The sequence below is a fragment of the Gavia stellata genome, chromosome 12 (genome assembly GCF_030936135.1).
Source record: "Gavia stellata isolate bGavSte3 chromosome 12, bGavSte3.hap2, whole genome shotgun sequence".
Lineage (NCBI taxonomy): Eukaryota > Metazoa > Chordata > Aves > Gaviiformes > Gaviidae > Gavia > Gavia stellata.
Window position 1 is genome coordinate 5,802,683 of NC_082605.1, and position 23,393 is coordinate 5,826,075.

The 23,393-nt window shown below is 59.0% G+C and overlaps 4 protein-coding genes across 5 annotated transcripts in view; 1 reads left to right on the forward strand and 3 right to left on the reverse strand.

Moving 5' to 3' along the window:
* Nucleotides 1-95: 95 nt before the first annotated feature.
* On the forward strand, nt 96-991 carry TCTA (T cell leukemia translocation altered). Its single transcript, XM_059823462.1, has 2 exons — nt 96-460; nt 949-991. The coding sequence occupies exons 1-2, from the start codon at nt 96-98 to the stop codon at nt 989-991; spliced, it is 408 nt and encodes a 135-aa protein (XP_059679445.1).
* Nucleotides 992-1,155: 164 nt separating this feature from the next.
* Nucleotides 1,156-3,259, reverse strand: AMT (aminomethyltransferase). Its single transcript, XM_059823463.1, has 8 exons — nt 2,984-3,259; nt 2,825-2,905; nt 2,566-2,697; nt 2,321-2,399; nt 2,002-2,147; nt 1,735-1,915; nt 1,448-1,603; nt 1,156-1,334 (listed from the first exon to the last, which is right to left on the reverse strand). Exons 1-8 carry the CDS (start codon nt 3,257-3,259, stop codon nt 1,156-1,158), a joined length of 1,230 nt encoding a protein of 409 aa, XP_059679446.1.
* Nucleotides 3,260-3,613: 354 nt separating this feature from the next.
* On the reverse strand, nt 3,614-7,677 carry NICN1 (nicolin 1, tubulin polyglutamylase complex subunit). The gene is made up of 7 exons (XM_059823464.1): nt 7,657-7,677; nt 7,088-7,165; nt 6,482-6,655; nt 6,053-6,166; nt 5,512-5,583; nt 4,084-4,188; nt 3,614-3,918 (listed from the first exon to the last, which is right to left on the reverse strand). Exons 1-7 carry the CDS (start codon nt 7,675-7,677, stop codon nt 3,877-3,879), a joined length of 606 nt encoding a protein of 201 aa, XP_059679447.1. The 3' UTR covers nt 3,614-3,876.
* A 1,403-nt stretch (nt 7,678-9,080) lies between these two features.
* DAG1 (dystroglycan 1) overlaps nt 9,081-23,393 on the reverse strand; it is a 54,016-nt gene continuing 39,703 nt past the window's right edge. For both annotated transcript variants that reach the window (XM_059823160.1, XM_059823161.1), the window contains exon 3: nt 9,081-11,664. In XM_059823160.1, the coding sequence (XP_059679143.1) occupies nt 9,256-11,664 (2,409 nt within the window). In that variant the 3' untranslated portion in view covers nt 9,081-9,255. The remainder of the gene's footprint in view (nt 11,665-23,393) is intronic.

Sequence of the window (23,393 nt, forward strand, 5' to 3'; positions counted from 1 at the left end):
GGCCCGCCCACCCGGAAGGCCCCGCCCCGCCGCGGGAAGGGCCCGCCCCCGCAGGCCCCGCCCACCCGGAAGGCTCCGCCGCGGCCGGCGCAGCCATGTCGGCGGCGGCGGCGGCGGGCTGGCAGGCGCCGTGGCGGGCGCTGGGCGCGCTGGGCCGGGAGCTGGCGGCCGAGTGGGCGGCGCAGGACGTGCGGGCCGCGCTGTGCCAGCTGCTGCTGCTCTGGCTGGGCCTCAGCCTGCTGGGCGTCCGCCTGGCCTGGCGCGCCTACGGCGGGGCGGTGGCCGCGCTCTGCTACCGGACGGGGCCCGCCGCCCGCCGGCCTCCCGGCACCGGCACCGGCCTGGGCCCCGGCCCCGCCTCCGGCCCCGGCCCCGCGCCCGCCCGGCCCCGCGCGCACTCCCTCTCCCCCGCCGGCCCGGCCGGACGCAACGGCGCCGCCGAGCGGCACTGCCCGCCCCGGTGAGTCCCGACCGCGACCGGGCCCGCGCCCGCCAACCCCCGCCCGCCGCGGCCTCCCCGGCCCCCGCCCGCCCGGCTGCACCCCCGGCCCGGTGCGCACCCTCCCGGCCGCAGCCCTGGACCAGCACGGCCCAGCGAGCGCCCCCCCAGCGCAGCGTGTCCCGGAGCGCCCTCCCGGTTGTGCCGGCGGACCGGTACGCCCCGGAGAGCGCCCTCCCACCCATGCCCCGGGCCGGTGTACCCCAGTGAGCACCCTCCCGGCTGCACCCCTGGACCAGTACATCCCAGCAAGCACCCTCCCACCCGTGCCCGCAGACCAGTGCACCCCAGTGAGTGCCCTCCTAGCTGTGCCCCCAGACCAGTACGCCCCAGTAAGTGCAGCCCCAGCCCTGCCCACCTCACGCAGGCAGGCGGGTGCCCTCCCCCCGTGCCAGGGTGCCATACTGGGGTGCTGCCCCAGCCCCGCTCACGCTGCCCCTCTTTTGCAGAGAGGGCCTGGCCGCAGAGCCGGCGAAGACGCACCGGGAGTGAGGAGCGCCGCGACCCGCAGGGCACTGCCCGCACCATTAAAGCGCTGTGCCCCGCCTGCCGCCCCTTGCTTTGGCGCCCGCCGCTGTCACCGGAGAGGAGGCCAGGAGAGCGGGGCAGGGGTGTTTATTGGGACCGGGGCGCTGTGCCCGCGGCGGGTGCTGGCCTCACTTGGCCGTGTAGTACTGGGTGGGCACGAAGGGCATCTTGGTGACAAGGGCCGGGTGCTGCTTCTTCCGCACCTCGACGGTGAGCGCGGTGCCGGCCCGACTGTGCACCGCCTCCACGTAGCCCATGGCGATGTTCTTGCCCAGGGAGGGCGAGGGGCAGCCGCTGGTCACCGTGCCTGGGGACATGAAGACATGGGGAGGTGAGTGGGGGCCGGCAGCCCCAGCCCCCTCCTCTGCCGTGGGTGCAGCTTGGGGCTGTGCCAGCGCCAGCCCTGCTGCCCCCACCTACCCACGGGTGTGCCCTCAGGGCCCAGGATGGCCGTGTGGGGCCGGATGGGGGGTCCCACCGACGTCAGACCCACACGCTTGCGCTTCGGCTTCTCTTTCACTTGTGCCATGATGATGGCCGCGCCAGGGAAGTCCATGGCTGCGCGCCGGCGCTTCCCTGCGGGGCAGAGATGGGTGAGGGTTGGCGATGCCCACCTGGTCCCCTTATGCCCCGCTGGGGACATGGGGACACCTTGCCTCTCTGCCCGCCCTGAGGAGGAGGTGGGGACAGACTTGGCCCTGGCCTACCCAAGGTCCACAGCAGCCCAGCCTCGGCAGGCGTGGTGGTCTCATCGATGTCGTTGCCGTAGAGGCAGAGCCCGGCCTCCAGGCGCAGGCTGTCCCTGGCCGCCAGCCCCGCCGGCCACACATCAGGGACACCCAGCAGCTGCTCGGCCAGCTCCACCGCCCGCCCTGCGGGCACCGAGATCTGCGTGGGGACAGGGGCAGGGTCAGGGAGCATGGTGTTACCCTGGGTACTGCAGCGGGGGGGTGCCAGCACGGCTCCCAGGGTACCTCCACGCCGTCCTCGCCAGTGTAGCCGCAGCGCGTGACCCGGCAGCCCGGCACGCCGAAGACCGTTGTAGTGACGCTGTTCATGAAGGAGAGCTTGGCCAGGTCATCCGGCAACCCCACCTGCAGCACCCGTGCCATGGAGGGACCTGGGGAGGCAGGTGGCTCTGGGGGACGGCAGTGTCCGGGGAAGGGGGGGACACGGGGAGGGCACTGGCATCTGTCGGGCAAGGACCCGGAGGAGGGTGCAGTCCGGCACCCGCTGAGGGTGAGAACCCCGCATGGTGATGCTCGTTGCCAGCCCGCACAGGGCCGCCACTACCTTGCAGAGCCAGCAGCGCGTTGTCCGACACTTCCAGGTGGACGTCACTGCCGGTGGCCTGCAGCTCCGCCGCTCTGCCCTGCCAGGGTGACAGCGCGCTGCTTAGCACAGGGGCCGGGCTGGTGCCAGCCCCACACGTGTCTGCGGCCACCTTGCCCCGCGCAGTCACGGACGTCACCAAAAGGTGGGAGGACTCATTCCCACCGCGCGCCCCCACCTCCCGTGGGGCTCGGGCAGCCCCGTACCCTCATGATGGCCAAGTCCTTGTCGGCACAGCCGGCGTTGGACACCACATAGAGGTGATCTTCCGACGTGTTGGTGACGATGAGGTCGTCCACGATGCCACCCCGCTCGTTGGTAAGCAGCGTCAGGGTGCCCTGTGGGATGTGGCTCTCGAGAGTGTGGACAGGCTGCCCAACCCCTCCCGTCCCCCCGCGCGCTCCGGACCTCCCTGGGGACCGCTGACCCCACCGGATGCCCGGTGCCCCCCCCGGTGCTCCGTACCTGGCCTGGCTTCAGCTCAGCTATGTCCCCCACCACCAGGCTCTCCATGAACCTGACGCGGTCCCGGCCGTACACCCGGGTCTGGAAGGGGCCGAGGAGGGGGTGTGAGGCGGTGTGGGTGCCCCCCCACCCCCAGCCCCCCCATCCCGCCCCGGCTACCTGCAGCATGTGGGAGACGTCGAAGAGGGAGCAGTGGCGGCGGGTGTGCAGGTGGGACTGGAGGTGGCCCTGCCCGTAGTGCAGCGGCAGGCTCCAGCCGGCGAACGGCACCATCCGCCCGCCGCGGGACCGGTGCAGGGCGTCCAGCGGCGTCCGCTTCAGCCCCCCCGCCTCCGCCTCGGCCCCCCCGGGGCGCTGCCCCCCGGCCCCGCTCAGCGGCGCGGAGCCCGGGGGGCGGCGGGGCAGCGCGGCGCGGCAGCCCGCCCGCAGCAGCATCCTCCCTCCCTGGCACGGCCCGGCACGGCCCCGGGGCGCCTGGGACATGGAGTCCGCCCGGCCCCCGCCCCGCCCCGCACCCCGGCACCGCCTCCCCGGCCGCCGGCCCGGGGGGATGCTGGGTGCGGGTCCTGCGCGGGGACGGCCATCCTCCCCCCCCCCCCGAGATAGGCAGGCACAGGCAGGACCAACGTAGCAGCTTTTAGTCGTGACCGAGGCTCTCCCCACTGCCCCCCCCCGGCCCCCCGAGCGTGGCAGACGCCAGCCCCAGCACCCCTTTGTGTGCGGGAGCCTCGTCCCGCAGGCAGGGCCGGGGGCCACTCCCCGGGCAGAGGTAGGGCGGGGGAGCCAGGCTCTGCCCACAGCAGCAGTGCCAAGCGCAGAGCCACGGCAGCTGGAGGGGACACCAGAGCGGGAGAGGCTCACGGGGGGGGCTCCAGGGCAGCAGCGCTGCCCACCGCTGCCAGCCAGTGCAGGAGGAGTTGGGGAAGGGGCGCGGGGAGGGCCTGGAAACCCCCTGGGGCCACAGGGATGAAGGCCGATGCGGGAGCGCAGGAGTCCGCTTGGGCCGCGGGAGCGCGGAGGAGCCAGCTCCCTCTGGCCAGCACCGGCGGGGCTCACGTGTAGGAAAGCAGGTTGATATCATAGCAGCCGTCCACCTGGAAAAGATAGCAACCGTCGGTCCCCGCACAGCACCATCGCTCTGCCGGGGCACCCCACCCCAAACCCCCACCCCGTCCCGCCGGGTGCAGCCCCTCCAGGAGGGCTCCCCCAGCGATGCAGTGAGGCCGCAGCCCCCCCGCGAGCAGGGTGGGGGGACTCACGTCGAAGCGCCCGATGCGGGCAGCTGCCTGGCGAGCCCGGATCACCTCCGTCAGCACCCACATTTGCTGGACCTCCGTCGACACCTTCTCTGGGTCGGGGAGCTCCTGGAAAGAAGCAGGCACGATGCTGCGGAGTGGGGATGGGCTGGGTTACCCCGGGCTTGGGCAGTGGCATGGCTGGATGGCTGTGCTCCCGCGGAGAGCCGGGCACTATCACGATGGTGCCCACACTCCCGACCTGCTGGTGGTTTCCCAATGCGGGGAGAGCAGGGCCCCACTCTAGGAAAACAGGCAGCTGGGGAAACGGGTGACCCTGAGCCCCGGGTGCTGTGGTGCCGACACAGCCGGTCTCCGCTGGCAGGCATCCAGGGCGAGGACAGAAAGCAGATCACTGGCTAATGATTAAAAACCTAATCACACAGTCCAGAGTTTCCCAACAGCCTCCCTCCACGGCGCTCTCCGGGCTTGGTGACAGAAACCCCGCTGCAGGCACCAGCTCCCCCAGGGACCTTTAGGCAGGCGGGACTTGCAGGCTCAGCAGCAGCTCTCCAGGCCAGGGCAAAGCTCTGTGCCACTTCCCCCCTGCCTGGTCTTCCCCGCAATGCCGGGCTGCCGGTGGGTGCCTCGTGGTGATGCTGGGAACAGCCAAGGCCAGAGCAACTCCCGGCATCTCCCCCGGACCACCCTTTGCCAAGGGGGACGTGATCCAAGCAATCAGCAAGGGACCGGGGTGTCCTTCCCAGCCTGCCGGACAGCCGGGCACAGACCGGAGCTCCCACACCTGCCAGGGCTGGCAGAAGCCTTGCCGCCACCGCTCCGGAGGCGCTGGGGCACGTGGCACCGCTCCCGGCCCAGCCTTGCTCCTACAGGCAAGGCCAGTGGCTGATTCAGCAGGTTTCTGCGGGTGAGCCAGCTGCCCATCCCTGCCACGCTCTGCCCGGACTTTGCTCACCAAAGGCCACCGGCCAGGCAGATGTGGCTCACGAGCTGTAAACATGCGCCATGGCTGTGACCTCCCTTTGCCCGCGTGCCGCCCCAGCTGGGCAACGTGCTCCCCGGGGCGCACCCTCTGCAAAGCGCCGGGGACCATCCAGGCCACCCCGTCCCCATGAGTCCTGCCAGATGGCTGAGGGATGCTGCGCACCCACCGCTCCCACAGGGACGTTCCTATCCCCAGACTAGAGGGCAGGTAGGCTTAAGCATCACCTCACATCGTGCATCCCCGTGGATGTATTTTTCTTCCGAACGCTGCAAACTACTTCCAGCACAAGGCGGCGCATTTCAGGGCTCCACAGCTATTCCTGGTGGGAGCCTGGAGCTGAAGGGGCCAGGATGGGGCCGGCAGCCTCACAAGTGATGTTCGTGCCCGTGGCCGGCACCCCACCCAGGTCACTCCTTCCCTGTAATACCTCAGCAGGGACTACTCACCCCGTGCAGGCTGGCTGGCTGCTCCGGAGGGGTCAGCTGGGAGAGCCAGGAGGGGAAATCCTTCTGGGGGCTCTGAAATAGATCCAGAGAGTCACAAAAGGGGTGTCCCCAGTCCCACCTCCATCCCTCACACCATGCAGCGTGCTGCAGTTTGGAGCCCACCTGTATTTATATCAGTATGGGTATAAGTATCACTTTACCATTATTAAAGGGAATTTTGTTTTTAGGTGGGTGTTTGCAACCCATAATTTGTTGCAGCAACCCCCAGCTACGTCCCGCTGCTCAGCCAAGCATCCACCTCCAAAATGAGTAGGGCTGGGGCTGGCTGGAGCAGTCTCTCCCCCAGCCCCCAGCACACAAGGGGACCCCGAGTGCCCCAATGAAGGACAAGGATGTGGACCCACACCTCTGTGTCCTCTGGAGGGAGCCCGAAGCCCCTGGAGCTACGGGGAGCAATGCCCGGTGCAGGGCTGGGGACTGTGGCCTGTCCTGGAACCCCTGCCTGTACCTGGCAGGGAGGGCAGCACTGGCACCGGCTCACCTTCTGCCCGGGGGGGAAAATCTGCAGCTCCTCGATGGTGAAGTGGAGCCAGACCGGGGAGGGCTGCCGCAGGATGAACCGCACCGCCGTCACCTGGTCCACGTCACACAGCATCTGCCGGGGCAAGGACGGGGGGAGCCGTCACCGCCGGGGGTACAGCAGGGGCTGGCCAGGCTGGCGCTGCTCTGGGGCAGCTTTTGGGATTTTCTCCAAAAAAAAAAACCCAACCCACCCCATGTGGAAGGCACGGGCAGGGGCACAGGCAGGACCAGCACGGGGACCCTCACTGCTGAGAAGGACTGGCCGTGGGGGCACGGTGGGGCATCAGCCCAGGGCCCCAGGGCCCCGGAGCCGTCCTGGGGTGTGGGCAAAGAGGGGTGAGCCTCAGAGGGGTGGGTGATGCCATGGCCGCCGTCCGGCCGTGCCGACCTGGTGGCGGCGGAGGGAGAAGTAGTCCTGGGAGCCCTCCTCGGTGTGCGGGCAGGGCATCAGGCGGTAGTCCCGCAGGCAGGTCACCCAGCGGCGGGAGCCGGCGGGGCCGGGGCGCTGCACCCGCACGCTCAGGAAGGCCGTGTAGAAGTTCCTGAAGACGATCTCCTGCACCTGCGGGACCGGCAGCCTCAGCCGCCGCATCACACCCGCACCGGCACCCTCCCCGTACCGGTACCGGCACCGGCATCCCCCCCCGTACCGGTACCGGCACCGGCACCGGCACCCCCCTCCCACCATAGTGGGACCGGCATTCCCCCCCACCCCGCCACTGGCACCGGCACTGGCATCCCTCCCCGCCATCGCGGGACCGGGACCGCCCCCAGCACCCTGCCCAACACCGGTACGGGTGCTGCCCCGGCACCGGCATCCCCCGGCACCGGCATCCCCCGGCATCACCCACGGCATCCCCTCCCCACGCCGGGACAGTTGCCGCCCCCGGCATCCCCCCTCCCGCCCCGGCACCACCCCCGGCATCCCGCCCCCCCATACCGGCACCGCCCCGGCACCCCCACCCCGGGCCGGGCCGGGCCGGGCCGCACTCACGTCGGCGGCGGCGCCGCGGGGGAAGCGGAGGTCGATGACGGCGACGCCGGGCCGCGCCGGCTCGGCCCCCCCGCCCAGCTGGAGCGTGGCGGCGGGGCGGGGGGCGCAGGGCAGCGGGGAGCGGCCCGGCCCCGCGGGCGGCCCCGGCCCCGCCGCTCCCGACATGGCGGCGCAGCGCGGCCGCCCCTCCTGGGCGGGGCCGGGCCCTGCGCGGTGGCGTCACGCGCCGCGCCGACCGGAAGCGGGGACCCCGCTCCCGCCGCCAGGGGGCGCCGCGCTCCCGCCGCCCCGCGCCGGCGCCGGTGTGGGGGGGGGAGTGTCTCCCGGAACCCGCCCCGAACCCGCCCGGTCCCGTCGCCGCGGCGGTGGCAGAGGCAGGGCCGTAGTAAAGCAGACGGTTTATTGACTCGATACGCTTCTTTACACAACGCGGAAACCGCCCCCGCGACGCCGAAATGGGAGCGGGGGGGGGGGGGGGGGTGAGCACCCCCCGGCCCTTCCCCTCCCTCCCGCCAGCACGGAGGGGCCCGGGAGGGCCCCCCGCAAGCGGGGACGGGGCCCTCGCCCACCCGGCCGGGGCAGCGCACCATCCCCTGAGGGAACGGGCGGGTATGGCTTCGGGGTGCGCTGGGACCCCCCCCCCCGCTGCACAGGGGTGACTTCTCCTCCCCCCGAACGCAGCGCACAGAACGCTCCGGGAAAACAAAGTAAATCCATGCTTAAAATGACCGAGCGCGAAGGAGAGAAACGAACAGCGAGGAAGTGAAGGAAGAGGCAGCCGAGGGGCGGGGGGGGCCGGGGGCGGCCCCGGCGAGCTGGGGCTGAGAGCGCGGCGGGGCCCGGGGAGCCGGGACTAGGAAGCTAAGCTGGTACAAACTGCTGGCAGCGGTACACCGGTTTTTAAGTCTTTTTTTAATAAAACAATTTGAGGCTGTATCAAAAATTTAGTAAAAAATTAGATTTGAGAATTCACTGATTTTTTTTTTTTTTACTATTAACTATTCCTGGTGCTTTTTTTTTCCTTTTTCTTTTTTCTTTTTTTTTTTTTTTTCCTTTTTTTAAAACTTTTTATCTTTTCCAACAGCATCCGGGCACGGAGCAGCCGGGAGGAGGCATGCGGCCCAGAGCCGGGGGCCGGTGAGGCCGTTGCAGCACCGCTCTCGAGGAGGAGTCTGGGCAAAGAGACGGCGCTGTGCTCGGGAGAGAACACCCCACCATCGCCAAAACACCTCGCGGGGAGGGGGGTTTTGCTTAAAAAAGACCACCCCGGCGCTCGCCGGGCAGTGGAGAAGCTGTCGCGGCAAGGGGCCCGGCTCGTCCTCCCACGAGCCCCCCCCTCCCCGGCACAGCGCTGCACCCCAAGGTGCGGGCAGCTGCCCCCACGCTTAGCCGAAGGTACCCCAGGCCAGTCTGACTCAACTGATGTCTATTTTATGATGCGTGAGAAAAATAGGATTTCTTTGATTAAAAAAAATAATAATAAAAGAATCAAACCCCAAACCAAGAAGCCGATCCCCCCCCAAGGAGGAGGAGGAGGAGGAGGCTGGCTGTCCTCGAGGGCCCCCTCTAACCAGCCCCAAATCGCCCTCGGAGCTTGCCTGCAGCACAGCACTGCGCTCCCCCTCCCCAAAACTAAACAACCCAGTTTAGGTAAACAGCAGATTAAATGTAAAAACTTAAAACATTGACTTCAGAAAGTCCCTTGAATTTAATTATTTTTAGGCTACCTTTCATGTTACGTCCTGTAGCTAGACACACGTGAATAGAAAAAACAGTACAGTTAGTGTTAAAGGCAAACAGCGGAGACCCAGAGTGCTACCCCAGTGCTGCCTGCTCCTCCCGACCCATCCCATCCCGTCCCATCCCGTCCCCCCTCCCTGCCCGCCGCCGCGGCCCCAGCCCCGGCCAGAAGCCCAGCCGCCGGGAAGGCGTGTTTGAGCCGAGAATTTTTTCTATGAATAAAATAAAACCAAAGCTTGTTAGGCAAAAATAAAACAAGTGTCCCCCCCGAGTCCTGCGAGTGCTCCGGTGCGGCGGGCGCAGCTGGGGAGGGCCTGCTGGGGAGCGGGCTGGGGTTTCGGGTTCCTGGCTGGCGAGGGGGCTGCCGGCCCACAGACAGCACTGGCGTGGAGCTGGAGGCCCCTTCTCCCCCAAGAGCCTCCCATTCGTTAAGGGGGGACGTAGGGCGGTGGGGACCTGTACGGGGTCATGTTCTTCGGGCGGGAGCCTTTCCCCTCCATGGGTGCGGTGAAGGGGGGGGGAGGCTGGTAGGGCGGTGCGTTGGGGTCCTCGTCCCGCAGCGGCGTGTACTCCCCGATGGTGTCCTGGTTGAGCGGCGTGGTCTCGGGCATGTTCTGGTTGGGGTATTCCGGGGGGGGCAGCGGGGCTTTCTCCTCCTGGAGGATGAGGGGCATGCTAGAGGACGGCGGAGGCTTGGAGTCGTCCAGCTCATCAGCGAAGATGATGGGCACGCCCTTCTTTATGAAGGTGGCCTGGTCTTCGATGGTCAGCTTCCCTTTCCTCTTCTTGCGGTAGCAGATCATGGCGATGATGCCAGCCACGAGGAGGATGGCGGCCACCACCACAGCGGGGATGACGGTGTGCAGGTACACATCGTCCTCGCTGCTCTTCTCGGGGTCTTTACCTGCCGCCACCGTTGGCGTCACCTCCGAGATCACCCTTCCGTCCTTCGTCACGGGGATGAACTGGATGTGCCTGCAGCTGCCAGAGCCGACCACCGACACGTTCAGAGGCTTGAACTCGGGCTGCAAGACATTGGAGAAAGCTGGGCTCGGCCCGCCGGAGTCATCTGCAATTTTTTTGCTCAAAGTCCGGATCTGCTCCCGGGGGCAGGGCTCCAGGGGCAGCGTGTTGTTCGTCCACTCCACTATGATGGAGCCTTTGGTGATGTCCTGCACTGTGATGGTGCTGCTGTTCCTGTCGCCGAAGGCCAGAGCCAGCTTCTTCACCAGCATGATCTTCTTATTGATGTCGTTCATCACTGCGTTGTGGTCGCCTTCCAGCCTGGCCTTAAACTTCACCGGAGACTTGTCCCCATGCGGGCGTTTGTGGACGTGGATTTCGAAAGCGTCCACAGCGAAGAGCCCGCCTTTGTCGGTCGCATACATAAAGTACTCGTGCTTCCCGATGTGGTTGTGGTCCGGCATGCCGTACATGAGTTGGCTGGTGCTGTTGAACTGAACCCATGAATTCTCCTCTATCATCTGCTGCTCCTTCAGCTTCAGGGTCAGCTGCAGTTTGTCGGTGGTGGTATCTTCCTTGTCATAGAAGGTATCTGATGGTATTTTAACCTCGAAGTAGGTGCCCTCCCACGCATCAACCCTGTCGATGTGGTTCGTCAGCTTGGGTGGCTCGTTTGGCTCCCAGGGCCGGGGCAGCCCGCTGGCTGTGGTGCGTATGCGGGTCGGGGGGGAGGCCGTTGTCAGCTTGGAGATGGGGGACCTGGTCGTGCTGGGAGGCTTCGTCGGACGGGGCGTTTTGGGTCTTCGAGTAGGCCTTCGCGTCGTTGCCGTGGAGGAATCCGTCGTGGATGGCGTGGCTGGCTTCAGAGTGGAGACTCTGGGTTTCTTGGTGGTAGTTGTGGGTGGTGTGATCACCGCCGTGGGCTCTACGTACCCGGGCATCGTGGGACGAATTGGCACGGAAGCTGTGCCGGTGCCTTCTGCTACCCTGGTCGGCTGGATCGGTCCCAGAGTGGGCGTCTGGACGATGGGGCCTCTTGTTCTGATGGTGACCGTAGGCTTCCTCGGCAGTGGTATGGGCTCCCGGACGGGGGGTGCTGTCGTCTCTGTGGGAGGCGCGATGGCGGGCGACGTCGGGGTAGGGACAATCCTGGTCGGCGGTTCTTGCGCGGCAGTGGTGGGCGGCCCGATGGCAGTCAAAGGCGTAGGGGTGGCGTTGATCTGCCGCCGCATCCTCTTTGGAAGGTGAGGTTTCTTGTTAGCAATGTGCCAGCCAACAACAGGGTACCCAAGGCGGGCAGACATGGTTCCTTCCTTAGCTGGAGCCTCCACCTTGCTGATGTTGGGGACACTGTTTTGGCTCAGAGAACATCCCAGTTTCCATGAGAGTAAGGCCCCGTTTTCCACCACCTTCTTTGCGTTTCCCGGTCCAGCCATGAAGGCCGACATGTCAAAGAGTCTGTTATTTACAACAGGAACCAACTTCATGTTATGAAGTTCCACCTCCGAGAAGCTTCTCATTCTGTTTAAGAGTTCAATCCTCTGCTTTGGTGTCATTTTTGTTAAGTCAGCATCCAAAATGACAGTCAGGATAGTGACCGGCTCTTCCGAGCCACACACGAACGGCGCTGCGTCACCCGTGTCTTGGACCGCCACTCGCACCGACTGAGGTTCGTTGTGGTCTTCTTGGTGGACCTCAACAGAGAAGACATTTGCAGTCTGCGGCACGTAGCTCCCGTTCGGGAAGGGCTGCAGCGTGGTCACCGAGATATAGTGGACACCCTTGTCCGTGTCAAGGGGCAGCCCTTCCAGGGAACTGCTCTCCGCGTTCCAGTGTAACCAAGAAGGCAAGGAGTCCTTCCCAGCTTCGGAGATCTAACAAACAGAAAAAGAAGGTGCTTTTAGAAGTACAGCATTAGGACATGGTCTAGTGACAGTAACATTTAAAGGATTAAAGAAAAAAAATCTGAAGTATAACAACTGGGGAAGGAACACCCTGGCCAGAGCAGGGCGGCCTGCGTCTCCTTCTCCGCTTGGTGCCAAGGATGAGCTCTGCAGGGCGCACTGGTCCCAAGGGGTTTAAGGAGCCGCGGGAGGTCATCAAGTCCTGCAAAGCTCCCTCGCCTGCAGGCACTGGCTCTGTCATTTGCTGTGCAACTACTAAGCACAAGTGGTTCATTTTCTCTGAGGGCAGAAGGGGAGTTTAAGTCACGGGGACAGCTACGAAGCTGAGGGTGAAGTTACATTATTACGGCAGGGCCAATCCAACAACTGCCCTCCTCCTGCTCCTTCCTCTTCCTCTCCCATGCTTGCCGGCTTACTCCTTTCCTCACCCGATCACACTTTGCAAGCCTGTTGCTCCAGCAGCTCAGCAGAACATACAATTTCTCTGTTTCAGCTTCGTCCCGCTTCGTCAGCTTCGCCCACTACATCGTCAGCAGCCAGGCTGAGCCGAAGGGGCCAGAACCTGGCAAGCTACGGCTCGGAGTCCCCTGCCTGGTTGGAGCACACCAGCTCTCAACAAGCAGTGGCAAATCCCAAGAGCTACGAAGCCCCTTAAAACAGGGTATCCTCTCGTGCTGCCAGAGGAATGGCAAGCTGGGGACGAAGGAGGGGAGCAAACCCGACATCTGGTCAGCACAGCACAGCACTGCGATGGCCAGCACGGGCAGGCAGGGACACGGAGCACGGGCCGGGGCACTGCTGGACATTACACAGGATAGTGCACCAGCCTGGCTTTATACTCAGAGTTAGCTTAAAATGAAGGATTTTACTTTCATATAACTTGCTCCTGCAGATTAGAAGCAACAGGCAGCTTTGGCCCAGACCACAGGCACCTCAGGACTCCAGTGCACTATTTACTACCTCTTCTAGGTCAACAGCAACACTTTTTTTTTTTTTTTAAACATGACTTGTGGTGCAGATTAGTGAAGCACAGTCCAAGAGCACAAGCCTCTCCTTCAAACTGGGCAGTCCAATGCGGCAGGGGCAATGCACGCAATCATGGGATTTCCATTCGCTCCAGACGAGGAACGAGCTGGCGGTAACCTCGCTGGCTGCCTCCTCTTCCCAATTTATCCATTTGTGTCTTTCTGAGCCCACCCTCCTCTTCCGACTTTGGGCCCCCTTCCCAGGCAGCCCAGGTCCAGACCCTGCGGATCTCCTGGCCATTTTACTCATGCAGAGAAGACCGCGATTCTCTCCGAAACGTCACCAGCACAGCTGACATCCCGCCGAGGTGCTCCCCACCTCACGCAGGGGAAAGCCACGTGTGTCAGAGCCCAGGGGACTCCTGCCTCCCACCCTGGGCTGTAGCTGAGGGTGGATGCAAACCCTCAAACCCCCTCTTCTCAGCAGCTGATGTCCATCCGTCTGTGCTACAGCCGCTCCCCGATCACGAGGCACAGCAGAGCCACTCGCGCTGCACGGTGGTGGAAGGGGTGATGCTGCCAGCTCTGCGGGCTGTGACATTTCCCAGGGCTGTAGGTACCCCAGGGCGAGTAACTTGAGTTTTGCCACCACCCAAGCCCTGAGGCATTTGGAAAGTGCCCTGGCTGAGCTCTCCACAGCTTACCACAGAGGTATCTCCCCCCCAACCCAGAGGAAAGAGGATGTTTTGGGGTCCACAGAGACAGATTTAGCAGCCTGGTTGAGGCTCTGGGCTTGCTGCAGTCCAATGCAGAGCCGCACTCCAGCTCTCCTCCTGAAAGGGTGCTTTGGTTACTCTGCAATTCTGTAAAGCTCATACATATTTCATAATTTATCCAAACGCAAAGCTGGGCAAGGAGCTTCGCAAGGAAACCTCCCTGGCAGGAGTGCCCTGCATCTGGCGGCGGGCACAGAGATGGGCTGGACTCACCAGACCTGCCGAAGTGCAGGTCCTGCCGGGGAAAGGCCCTGGGACGTACAAAGAGCGATGCCCGGTGCTGCAGGGCTGGGCAGACCTCCAGTCCTGGGTACCTCTCCCACCGCCCCCCCAGCTGCAGGCAGGATTCAGGCAGGGCAGGGGGGCTCACAGACTCCCCCCATTGCGGGTTTCAGCACAGTGAAGGGTCTGGAGGCACAGGTCTGCAAGGAGAACGTAGGACCCGAAAGTCTTTTGGCGAGAGCAGCATGAGAAAGCTTTTGTGCAAGAGCTGCAGAGGGTTTTGGCCACGACCGTAGGGGCAACACCCTCGTTCCTCTCCTCTGCAAACCATCAGCCCTGCTTTCGGCCAGCCTGGACAAGCTGGAGAGCACATCATGAAACACACATGCTGGGTACAGTTTATAGAGCAGAGTTTAAAGTTGTTAGCACAGCTTTTATTTAACTCCTCAGCAGCAATATCCAAGAGCAGGAAATGAAGATTCCTGCTTACACCAGCTGGAGAAAGCTGCCTCACCAGCCCTACATGCCGATGTATCCCACCCGAACCGAGGCACCGAGACGTGAACAACCTTCCACTCAGCTTTGCTGTTTACCCATGCGTCTGGCAGAAAACAGTGGGTTTTGGCAGGGCTACTGCTGCGTGCAAGTAGGGCTGGAGCAAGAACAGGAACTGCTTTTACCCCAGGCAGCCCAAAGGGAAAGCAGCCCTTCACCTGAGACAGGCGCACGGAGCCAAGCCTCCTTCCCGCGGTAACAAAGAACCAAATTGTCCTTCCTTGGACAAAGGCAGGGTCTGCTCCTGCCCAGCTGGCCTGCACTGGTGCTCCTTCTTAAAAAAAGCGTAATTTCATCGCACCTTCTAAAAACTGAGATGCCAGGACGGTGCCCAGTGCAACCCAGCATTTACGTTAGCAGGAGCTGGATGGTGCCACTCCGTCCCCTTGTGCCAAAATTAGGCACTAACCTGCCTGTGGGGGAGGAGGAAGGGCAAGGCTGGGGGTACGTTAGGAACAGAAACATAAGGAGCCGGGACAAAGCCACAGCGTTATTGAGGCTTACACAATCAAGAAGAATAACAACTTTAATAGCGAGTGGTTAAATGCAGGCTGAATGTGTAATTTCAGGCTGCATTTGGAACAAATCTTCCCCTTCCCTGCACTCTGCGAAAGCCCTTAATTACAGGATCACACACTCCATACAGAGCTTTCCTGCGAGATGGGGTTTTCTGCTGCTCCCTCCTCCCCGGGCATGGCGCGTGACTTGAGGAGACATACAACAAGCGTTACCTCTAGTCTCATGTCACGGGGTGATCTTCTCTTCAATCACGTGCGCTCCTGTGTTTGATAGCCAAACTCACTTAGGAAAGGTGGCCAACCCCACGTACAAAAAGGACAGTGAGGGAGGCACGGGCCAGTCTGAATATTTCTGCTTGGAAAACCATTTTTAACCTACAGTTTACATGTGAGCTCACATTCTTAAGGGCCCATGCTAGAAAATGAAACTGCAGCTAGACAGATTCACACTGAAAACCAGGCTCTCCTGAAAAAACAAAAACAGGCCAGGCAATCACCTACTGGGACAACTTGTTCTAGCAGGGATGCGATGGCTGCAAAACATTTATAAACCCACTTAAACTTGATTTAAAAAGAGCTGAGCTAGTTCAAGATGTATTCAACCTGCGAGGAGACGAGGACTGTTTCTAAGGGTTCTGCAAGAGGTGATTAAGAAAATCAAATTTCTGTGTAGTACGCCTATGAAAGCCATGAAGATGCCTGTGCCTCTCCTGGGAAATCTTTAGGGAGGCAACAAGTCTTCGATGCCACGGCTCTGCTTTAACACGGCTACTGCCCTGGCAGCAAAATTAATCCATGTTCACGTGCAAAGGAAGAGCCCCGCAAGATTAGAGTAGATAATCAAAGCAGTTATGGGGCTGAATGAAAATACTTGTTCCTAAATGAACACTAACCAGCGGAGTCCTCGGCGTGGGTCTGTCCGGGTCATGGTCGCTGCTGTGTTCGTGGTGGCGTGAAACTGGGAGCAGGAAGCCCTGGACTCTGTTCTACCAATATTTCCTTCAAATATTGCTTCCAAGGGTATTTGTTAAGGCTATGCATAGTTAATGATTTGGGATCTCTAGTTTTCATGTTAACAGTTTCCCAGTTTTCTATGTATGCAATAAATATCAGCTTTAAGCCCTGCCATTTCCCTCAAGGGGTCTGGTTTCAAAATAACTCTTCCGTTGCTCAAGAAAAAAAAGGCTGTCTTTGTTCTCCCATTATTTGAGATAATCGTAAATGAATGCTTATCAGCTAAAGATTACAGAAGCCCGGCAGTGTACTGAAGACCATTAAAAAATGAGCCATGTTTGCGATTTTAAATACATAGAGAGGTCTGGCTGGTTTTGAAGACCTTGTTCAGAGTCCTCTCAGATACACACGGCCTGTTATTTTTAGGCCAGCCATGAGCAGTCAGCTCGTGAAAGAATATAGCTCGGTTTGATTTGTTTTTTTAAACTTAGATCTTAAAGCCCTGTAGCCAACAAGACAAAGATAAGCGAAGGAGCAGTGAGCAAAACTGCTGCCTCCGAGGGAATTCAGGCAACAACCGCATTCTTGCCTGCAAGAGTGCCCTCTAATCCTCCAAGTATGCAGTCCTCCTCCTCCCCATGAATCCTCCGGAAAGCAGACAGGTACCATAAGATCCTGCCACAGGTCTCCCTTTGGCACACCCCTACGAAATCCTCCCAGCCTTGGAGGTATCCCACGGGATCTCCCCAGCTATTCTGCCGGACCTTCCCGTGGGCAGCAGCAGCCAGGGACTCGACTCCTTCCCATGCCCCTTCAAATCAGTCCTAAAAAATTCCCGACTGCTTTTGGGCAGGGGGTGAGCGTGGATACTCCTGCAGCTCTGCCCGATCTCCCACCATCCCCTTCTCCTCCCCGTGTCCAGCTGTTGCTGAGAGACCAACCCCGTGCCAGGAATTTCATTTAGAGTATAATTACCAACGACAATTTACCGTACGACAGACTCCCCTTCTGGGTTGCTCCTTCAGCACGACCCTGACACACATGGCCAATAATGAAAACTACCCGGGCTGAGCCCTCGCTACATCCGAACAGAAGGCAAGCTGAACTGTGCTCAAGCCGACTGACCTAACGGGTGTTAAACCAAGTCTGCAGCGCTCGGGCTTCTGCAAGCAATTAACCAGCGGGCAGGGGAAAGAAAATGGAAACTGAGAGACAATTCAAATGCAAATATAGCTGCAGAGAAAGAGTCAAACCTAAGCTTCATCTTAAGCTAACGCAGCAACACCAGGCAGTTTTGCCAGCAGAAGCAACAGGCGATCTCAGCCCCAAAGCAGATACGTGGGCAGGCAGATTTCGGGCTGCCTTGTCCCGTATGGGGCAAACAAGTGGTGGTAGAGACATGGGTTTCGCATCCCCCGCAGCGCTGCTGCAACCGTGGGCACTACAATGATCCGTGGTGCTGTCACAGTCAACCTGAAGCTAAGAGAAGGGATGAGAACATGGGGCCTGGAGGCTCCAAGTCAGAGGATGGAGTCCTCGTTTTGGGAGGCAGGCTCTGCCCGTGGGTCCAGCGGGTGTGTTGGTGAAGAAGAGGAACGCAAAGATGGAGCCAGTGACTGCGGGAGTGGGGGGTGCAATGTGGCCAAGCCGTCCGGGTACCACCACTCTGGGCAGGTCCTGCAGCGGCAGAGGCTGCTGCACTGGGTCGGGGAACATGATGGCTCAAGGCAGGAGCCAAGGACAATCCTCAGACCACAACGGCTGCGAGTCCTTGGCCCCAGGGAACAGCCCTGACAGGAAGGCTTGCCTGGATGCAACCAGATGATGACACAAGAAGGAGCCTCCAATCTTACATCCCCCCTCCTTTCCTCAAATACATCAGAACCGCAAACTAGGACATCAGATGGGTCTTGCCTAGAAACACAGGGCCCAGCAAACCGTGGTGAAAGGAGGATGGGCACCTCTCGGAGCCTTCTGCTCGCTGGGCACAGCAACGGTGCCGCCGCACAGTGCTGTGCTATGGGAGAGCTCAGTCTGAAAAGAAAGTTGCATCTACTTTGCACAGCGAGCAGGGAGGAATCGCAGCACACACGCTTCCCCGCAGAGGCGACTGCGATACCTGCCAGAGATTTTGAGTATCCTCAGCAGACAGTGCTCTTCTCAGCTGCTGCATGTCTTGGACGAAAGGCACAGGAATTCACAGACAAAAACAAGCTGCTCCAGGACATTTCATGCAGATGCATCTGCCCCTGAACGTCTAAAAACAGCCCAGAGACTTCACTGGCTCTCAGAAGTACGTCAGCCTCAGTGACCTGAGTCTTCATTACCAGCAGGAGCTCACCACCTCTGTTCAGAGATGGAAAGCTATATGGGAACAGCCAGTAATTGGTGCTTCCTTTGTGCACAGGGTAGGTCAGGACGGTTAAACGAACCCCGCATTTCAGCTCGTCCCAGCAAAAGCCCCGCAAAGCTCTTCCTGCACGTCTCCGTGCGCTGAAGCTGTTGCCTTCGAAAAACCTTTCAGCTCAGAAAGCTGAGCTAAGGAAGAACAAGGCTGCAGAGGCTGTATCACAGGTCCTGGCCCTTGGCTTCAAGTTTGAACTTCAAGCAGCTTTGCTGTCTGGTCCTTCAGGGACTGAAGTAGCTGCTCTACTTTTATGTGCTTATGAAAACCTGAACAAGAAGTTTACGTGTCTGCTGCTAATCTGCATTTTCCAGCCGTCGAGCGGGCAAGCGAAGCCTCACGCACAGAAAGCAACCGGCCTCCTTTGCGGATGCAAGCATAGGGCTGCGCTGCGCGGACACAGCCTGCTCCAAGAGCGGTGCTTTGCCTCACCGACTTCTTTACAATCAGTAAAATGGCTTCGCAACGGCACAGGCCGAGCGGTTACGCCCAGCTCATGCCATCCTCGCATACTCCTACCATGACGGCTTCTTTTCCAGATGCGCCTCTGCTATAAGGGCACTATTCAGCGTCCCACTCTGCCTGGGCAAGGGAACACAACAGCTGTTTCACTGGGAGGTCACTACAAAACATTGAGTGTCCCGAGAAATCCTCCTTTCATCGGTCCATGCAAGCAGCTTGGAAGGATTTGTTTAGCCTTATTGTTGGAGCGGGAAGGCGCAGCCCGCCCGCGCCAGGGCTGGGGTCAGCATGGGCTGCCCACACCCCGCTTTCTCCCTTGTTCGGGGGGCGAGCACAGGGCAGGAAAAGCCTCAAACAGCTTAAAAAAACCCCCGTTCAGTCGGGCTCTTCTTTCAGCGTGACTTTTTATAAGCAAAAGGCCAAAGGGAAGCAAAAATACCACACAGCAGGGATGCCAAGTGCTGGGGGTTTAGTGCTGCTGCCGCGCAGCTAACCAGCCCTGGCAATTTATTCCTGCCATCAGCAGATTGCTGGAAAGCTGGCATTCAAGAGCGCGGCAAGGAAAGGCGAGCCAGATCCCGCAATCTCAGGTCGGCTCCTTCGCAGGATTCTCCTTACTGTCGCATTCCTCAGTCTCCCCGGATGCTCAGGGCAACAACCCATAAGAGCAGGACAAAACAAGGAACTTCCCAGCCCGTCTGAAAAGCTAGTTTATAATTAGATTGAGTCACATTTTCCACTCCTCCAAATTCAGAGCTCGTTACTAAGCACGCACTGAAAATGCCAAATTCCCCGACTCAGTCTTGCTGCAGGAAAAAGATAAGCGGCCCCCTCAGCCCCCCAGCAGAAATCTTATCAGCTCATCTTATCGCTAAGATTGCAGCATGGCAGCTAAGCAAAGCCCTGCCCAAGAAGTCCTTTGCCTGGACCTGTTCCAGGCACTGCCATTTATCCCCGTGCGCTCCCCCGTAAATAGCTGCTGTTGCTACACCTTCTGGTTAGTCAAAGTCCAAGAAAACTGGGGATCTCAGGGACGAGGTGAAGCTCAAATGCTCTGACACAGAGAGCCTTTTAAGATACCCAACTTGATGACACAGTCCCTAAGGAGCGCTCTTTGCTCGTCTTTGAGAAATGCCCCTTTAATAAAATTCACATTCAGTTAAAAATATTTGAAATAAGGATCATTGCAAGAGGGGAGGAAAAAAAAAAAAAATAACCAGTATTTTGTGGTTTTGTTCCCTGAAAGCAAGTGTGTCCTGGCACTGCAGGTTGCCGACATCCAGCCCCCTGCCTCGGGGTCAGAGCAGGGCTGAGGCGGTACAGCACAGCCCTGACAGCAGGTACGCGACGTCAGGACTCCTGCAACGCAATCTCCGTGGGTCCTGTTTATAAAACAAGGTCCCTGAAGTCCGATGAGAGTAAAGCTGTTCAATAAAAGCCACTTCAACAGGCAGCAAATAGAACAACCATCGGAAAATCAGGCTCCTGCTTGGAAAGCAAGACTCCTTTTCGCCCAGATTACCAGCCAATGCTCCGATAACCCTACAAACCCACTGCATAGCTGCACCACACAAATCAACTATGTGAGTTGTTCTAATCTAAACTAATTCACTTGCTCTAATCACTTTGCCACCAGCTATGTTTGCATACAGCAACAGCTTCTTGGGGCCCCCGCTACGTGTGTTATCTGCCTTCCCGACAAAGCCCCAGTGAAACCGTGCACTTCAAAAATAATCAGGAGCCAAGACACTGCCAAGAACGGTAGGACTTAGCTGTGCTCACCTGAGAACTTCTCCTTAGCATCGGCTAACGAACCTACAGCAGATCTGTTCCGTGGGATCCATCCCATACCTAACACTCCCAGGACGAAGGCGGGTCGGCAGCTTTACCTATCTTCAAGGAAGACGCAGCAAATCACCTGCTTGCACGGGGATGTGCCTTGGGAAGCAGCGCACACCAGGAGTTTCTCTCCTTCCAGCATACTTTATAGACCCACCTTTAAACAAAAGCCATTAAATTGCATGCCTTTATATACTGTGGGAATATGCATTTAGGATCTTGGACTGTGCAAGGGCTCAAATACCTTGTGGGTACACCTGTATTAATTAGAGGGAACTGGATTTATCCCTGCATCCCAAGGGAAAGGAGCAGGTATTGCTACAGCAATGCCATTTTGTGACTGCGTTTAATGCTCAGATCCAAGCGCAGTGCCTGGTGTTTCCGGAGAGGCGTCTGCAGCCCGGATGTCTCCCGTTCACTGCACCCAGCCTAGAGAAACACCGTTGCAACCTCTAGTCAGAAAGCCCTTCTTGCAGACTTGGAGACACCAGATGCTTTCTACAAGTTTCTGCACCAAGTCAGATCAACGCCCTGCACGCAGGATGGAGGTAATTGCCACGTAAATGCCCTCCTTTGTGTGGTTTTTCTTTCATGGGCCAAGGCCAGCGTCAGCTTTCCCAACTTGTGGCAGGGTACCATTGCTGGTGGGATGAGCGGAGACCCACGCTTACGGCAACAGCCACTGTCCCAAACGTTGACAAAGGTGCTATCAGTATTAGTGCCGCTGTCCGCACCTCCATTATTTGTGTTGTCACCTCAACGGGAGGTTTAGGTTTTCATACAAGAAAAACGGGACAACCTTAGAAACAGGACTAGCAGACCTCATGGAGACCAAGATCAGCACTGCAAAACCAACGATCACGCACCTCACCCAATGCCCTCTCCTGGGACCCCAACAACTGGGAGCAGAAAAAACTACAGACGTGGATATTTCAGCTGATGGCAAGATGTCTGAGCCAAAGTAAGGCAGACATGGAAAAGCAAACAATTGTAGGATATATCAAACAAGGTTATTTATAGAAGAGAAAAGGAAGTTTTGATGCCTTTATATGAGGCTCTGGTAAAATTTCATCTAGAGTATTTTGTGTAGCTGTGGTCATGCAAACACAAGAAAAATAAACTCAAGCTGGAAGAGGTGCAGAAGACAGCTGCAAAGATGAGGAAAGGAAAAGAAAGCTTATTTTATGAAAAAGACTAAAGAGGCTGGCTTGCTTAACCAAATAAAATCAAGACAGGGGAATATGCCTGTCACTTATAAATACATAAAGGAAGTAAATATTATGAAGGTAGAATTGATTTTAGCTAAAGGGCAGCACATATAAATATTTCTAGCCATCTCTAAATTTAGGCTAGAAGCTGCATTTTTAATCAGAGCAGCCAGACTCTGGAGAAGCTTCAAATGGAAGTGGCAGGAACAGGAAATCCACCTGGTCTTTGGTCCGAGCATGATCTGTTCTTCAACAACAGGACACAGCTGAGAGGTAACGGGTCAGACTCCACACAGTCTTTGTTGGAAATGGGGTCAAGAGATCATGAGGCCAACGACAACCGATAATGGTGAGGGTACCAGCACCAACGCCCCCCGTTATCCCGCTCCCAGCCAGTGTCTGCCAGGAGCTAGTGGGAACCCCACACCTTCGCACTACCTGTCTGCGCAGCGAGGTGGTTGTATGCTACGGGGGAGATCGGATGTTTTAACCCAACTCTTGTAAAAAAGCCAAGGTTTTGGCGTCAAATGCGGCAAGAAGGGCTGCAAGCTATTAACCCTTTTGGGAAGGTGCAGTGTAGAGTTTTCATTTCCAAGACACCTTCGACACCAGGAGAGCTATCTTCCAGTGAGAAGCCTTGCTGTAGTGAGGAAGCTAGAGGACAGCATCCGGACTGAACTGCCACCAAATTCAACAGCTGAAATACGTGCAAGCCGCAGCCACCCTTCAGAGGACACATTAGTGTCTGACCAAGGCACCCACTCAGGAAGACATGGCACAGGGGAAAGGGGCTTCTAATTGCCAGCCATGAGTTACAACAGCCACAAAGCCTTGCTGGCAGCTGGCTCTGAGCAACACGGAAAAGGGACTCAAATTAAGACATGAAATAGGTTTTTTTTACTTCTTTTCTGTGTGTTCACCCTTGCAGCTTGACAAGCTCCCCGAGTGCATTAGAATAAACTTGGTTTTGTACTTAACCATAAAAAACTCACCTGTTCTTAAGCAGCTTGGGGGTGGCAGGGAAACACTGGCGACTGCTCCCAGGAGCACATACCTGATTACGCACAGAGCCCACATATCTGTGCAGGAGTGCGTGCCTGCGAGGCACTCCTCCGCCACGCTGCAGATGCCTGGCGTTGTTTCCATCCCACAACCAAGTTTGCAGAGAAAAGTATTTTGTCTACAGCCGGCTGGAATCTGCTAACAAGCAGGGAGACGATCTGAGAAGCAGCTTCAAGGCGATCCCCACCACAATACAAACCAAGCCTAGAAATAATCAGCGGGAATTATCTAGAAATGAAGCAATCACACCTTCTTCAGGCTCCAGATGGGAAGCTCCTGGGAGTTTGGGGACATCAACTGCCAGCTTTTTCAAAAAAATGAAATTATAACCAATTTCTTAGAAGTTGAAGGGGACTCGGTATAGGCAACCACATCTCATTGTAAACTCTGACCCACTGGTTCATCTCAAAGGGCACAGCCCTTATTCTTTCTTAATAGGGTTTAAGTACAGCGGTTAGCAAGATCCAGGAGTATTACGCTTTTACTGCTCCAGCTGAGAAATGTAAGGCAGCCTGAGAAAAAGAGCAGAACAACTTGCCCTGAAACTTTCCCGTAAAACAAAAACGTATCCCAGCACCCAAAATTGCCCACGCAGTTCTCACTAGCCAGTAATCAAATCCCCGTAGCAAAGGTCGGCTGCGCTCAGCAGCCACCACACATTCTCTGCAAGGGAGAGACCTTCCAGATACACCGGCTGAGCGAGGCTGCTAACAGTGCCCTAAAGCCTGCCGCAC

Excerpts from the sequence above, each read along its gene's own strand:
- AMT (XM_059823463.1), bottom strand. The coding sequence starts at position 3,259 with ATGCTGCTGCGGGCGGGCTGCCGCGCCGCGCTGCCCCGCCGCCCCCCG. Across the intron at positions 2,906-2,983 it reads ACGTCTCCCACATGCTGCAG|ACCCGGGTGTACGGCCGGGA; the intron begins GTAGCCGGGGCG and ends GGCCCCTTCCAG. Across the intron at positions 2,400-2,565 it reads AGGACTTGGCCATCATGAGG|GGCAGAGCGGCGGAGCTGCA; the intron begins GTACGGGGCTGC and ends TCACCCTGGCAG.
- NICN1 (XM_059823464.1), bottom strand. The coding sequence starts at position 7,677 with ATGGTGCGCTGCCCCGGCCGG. Across the intron at positions 6,167-6,481 it reads TCTCCCTCCGCCGCCACCAG|ATGCTGTGTGACGTGGACCA; the intron begins GTCGGCACGGCC and ends TTGCCCCGGCAG. Across the intron at positions 4,189-5,511 it reads AGCCAGCCAGCCTGCACGGG|GAGCTCCCCGACCCAGAGAA; the intron begins GTGAGTAGTCCC and ends GCTTCTTTCCAG.
- TCTA (XM_059823462.1), top strand. The coding sequence starts at position 96 with ATGTCGGCGGCGGCGGCGGCGGGCTGGCAGGCGCCGTGGCGGGCGCTG. Across the intron at positions 461-948 it reads GAGCGGCACTGCCCGCCCCG|AGAGGGCCTGGCCGCAGAGC; the intron begins GTGAGTCCCGAC and ends CCTCTTTTGCAG.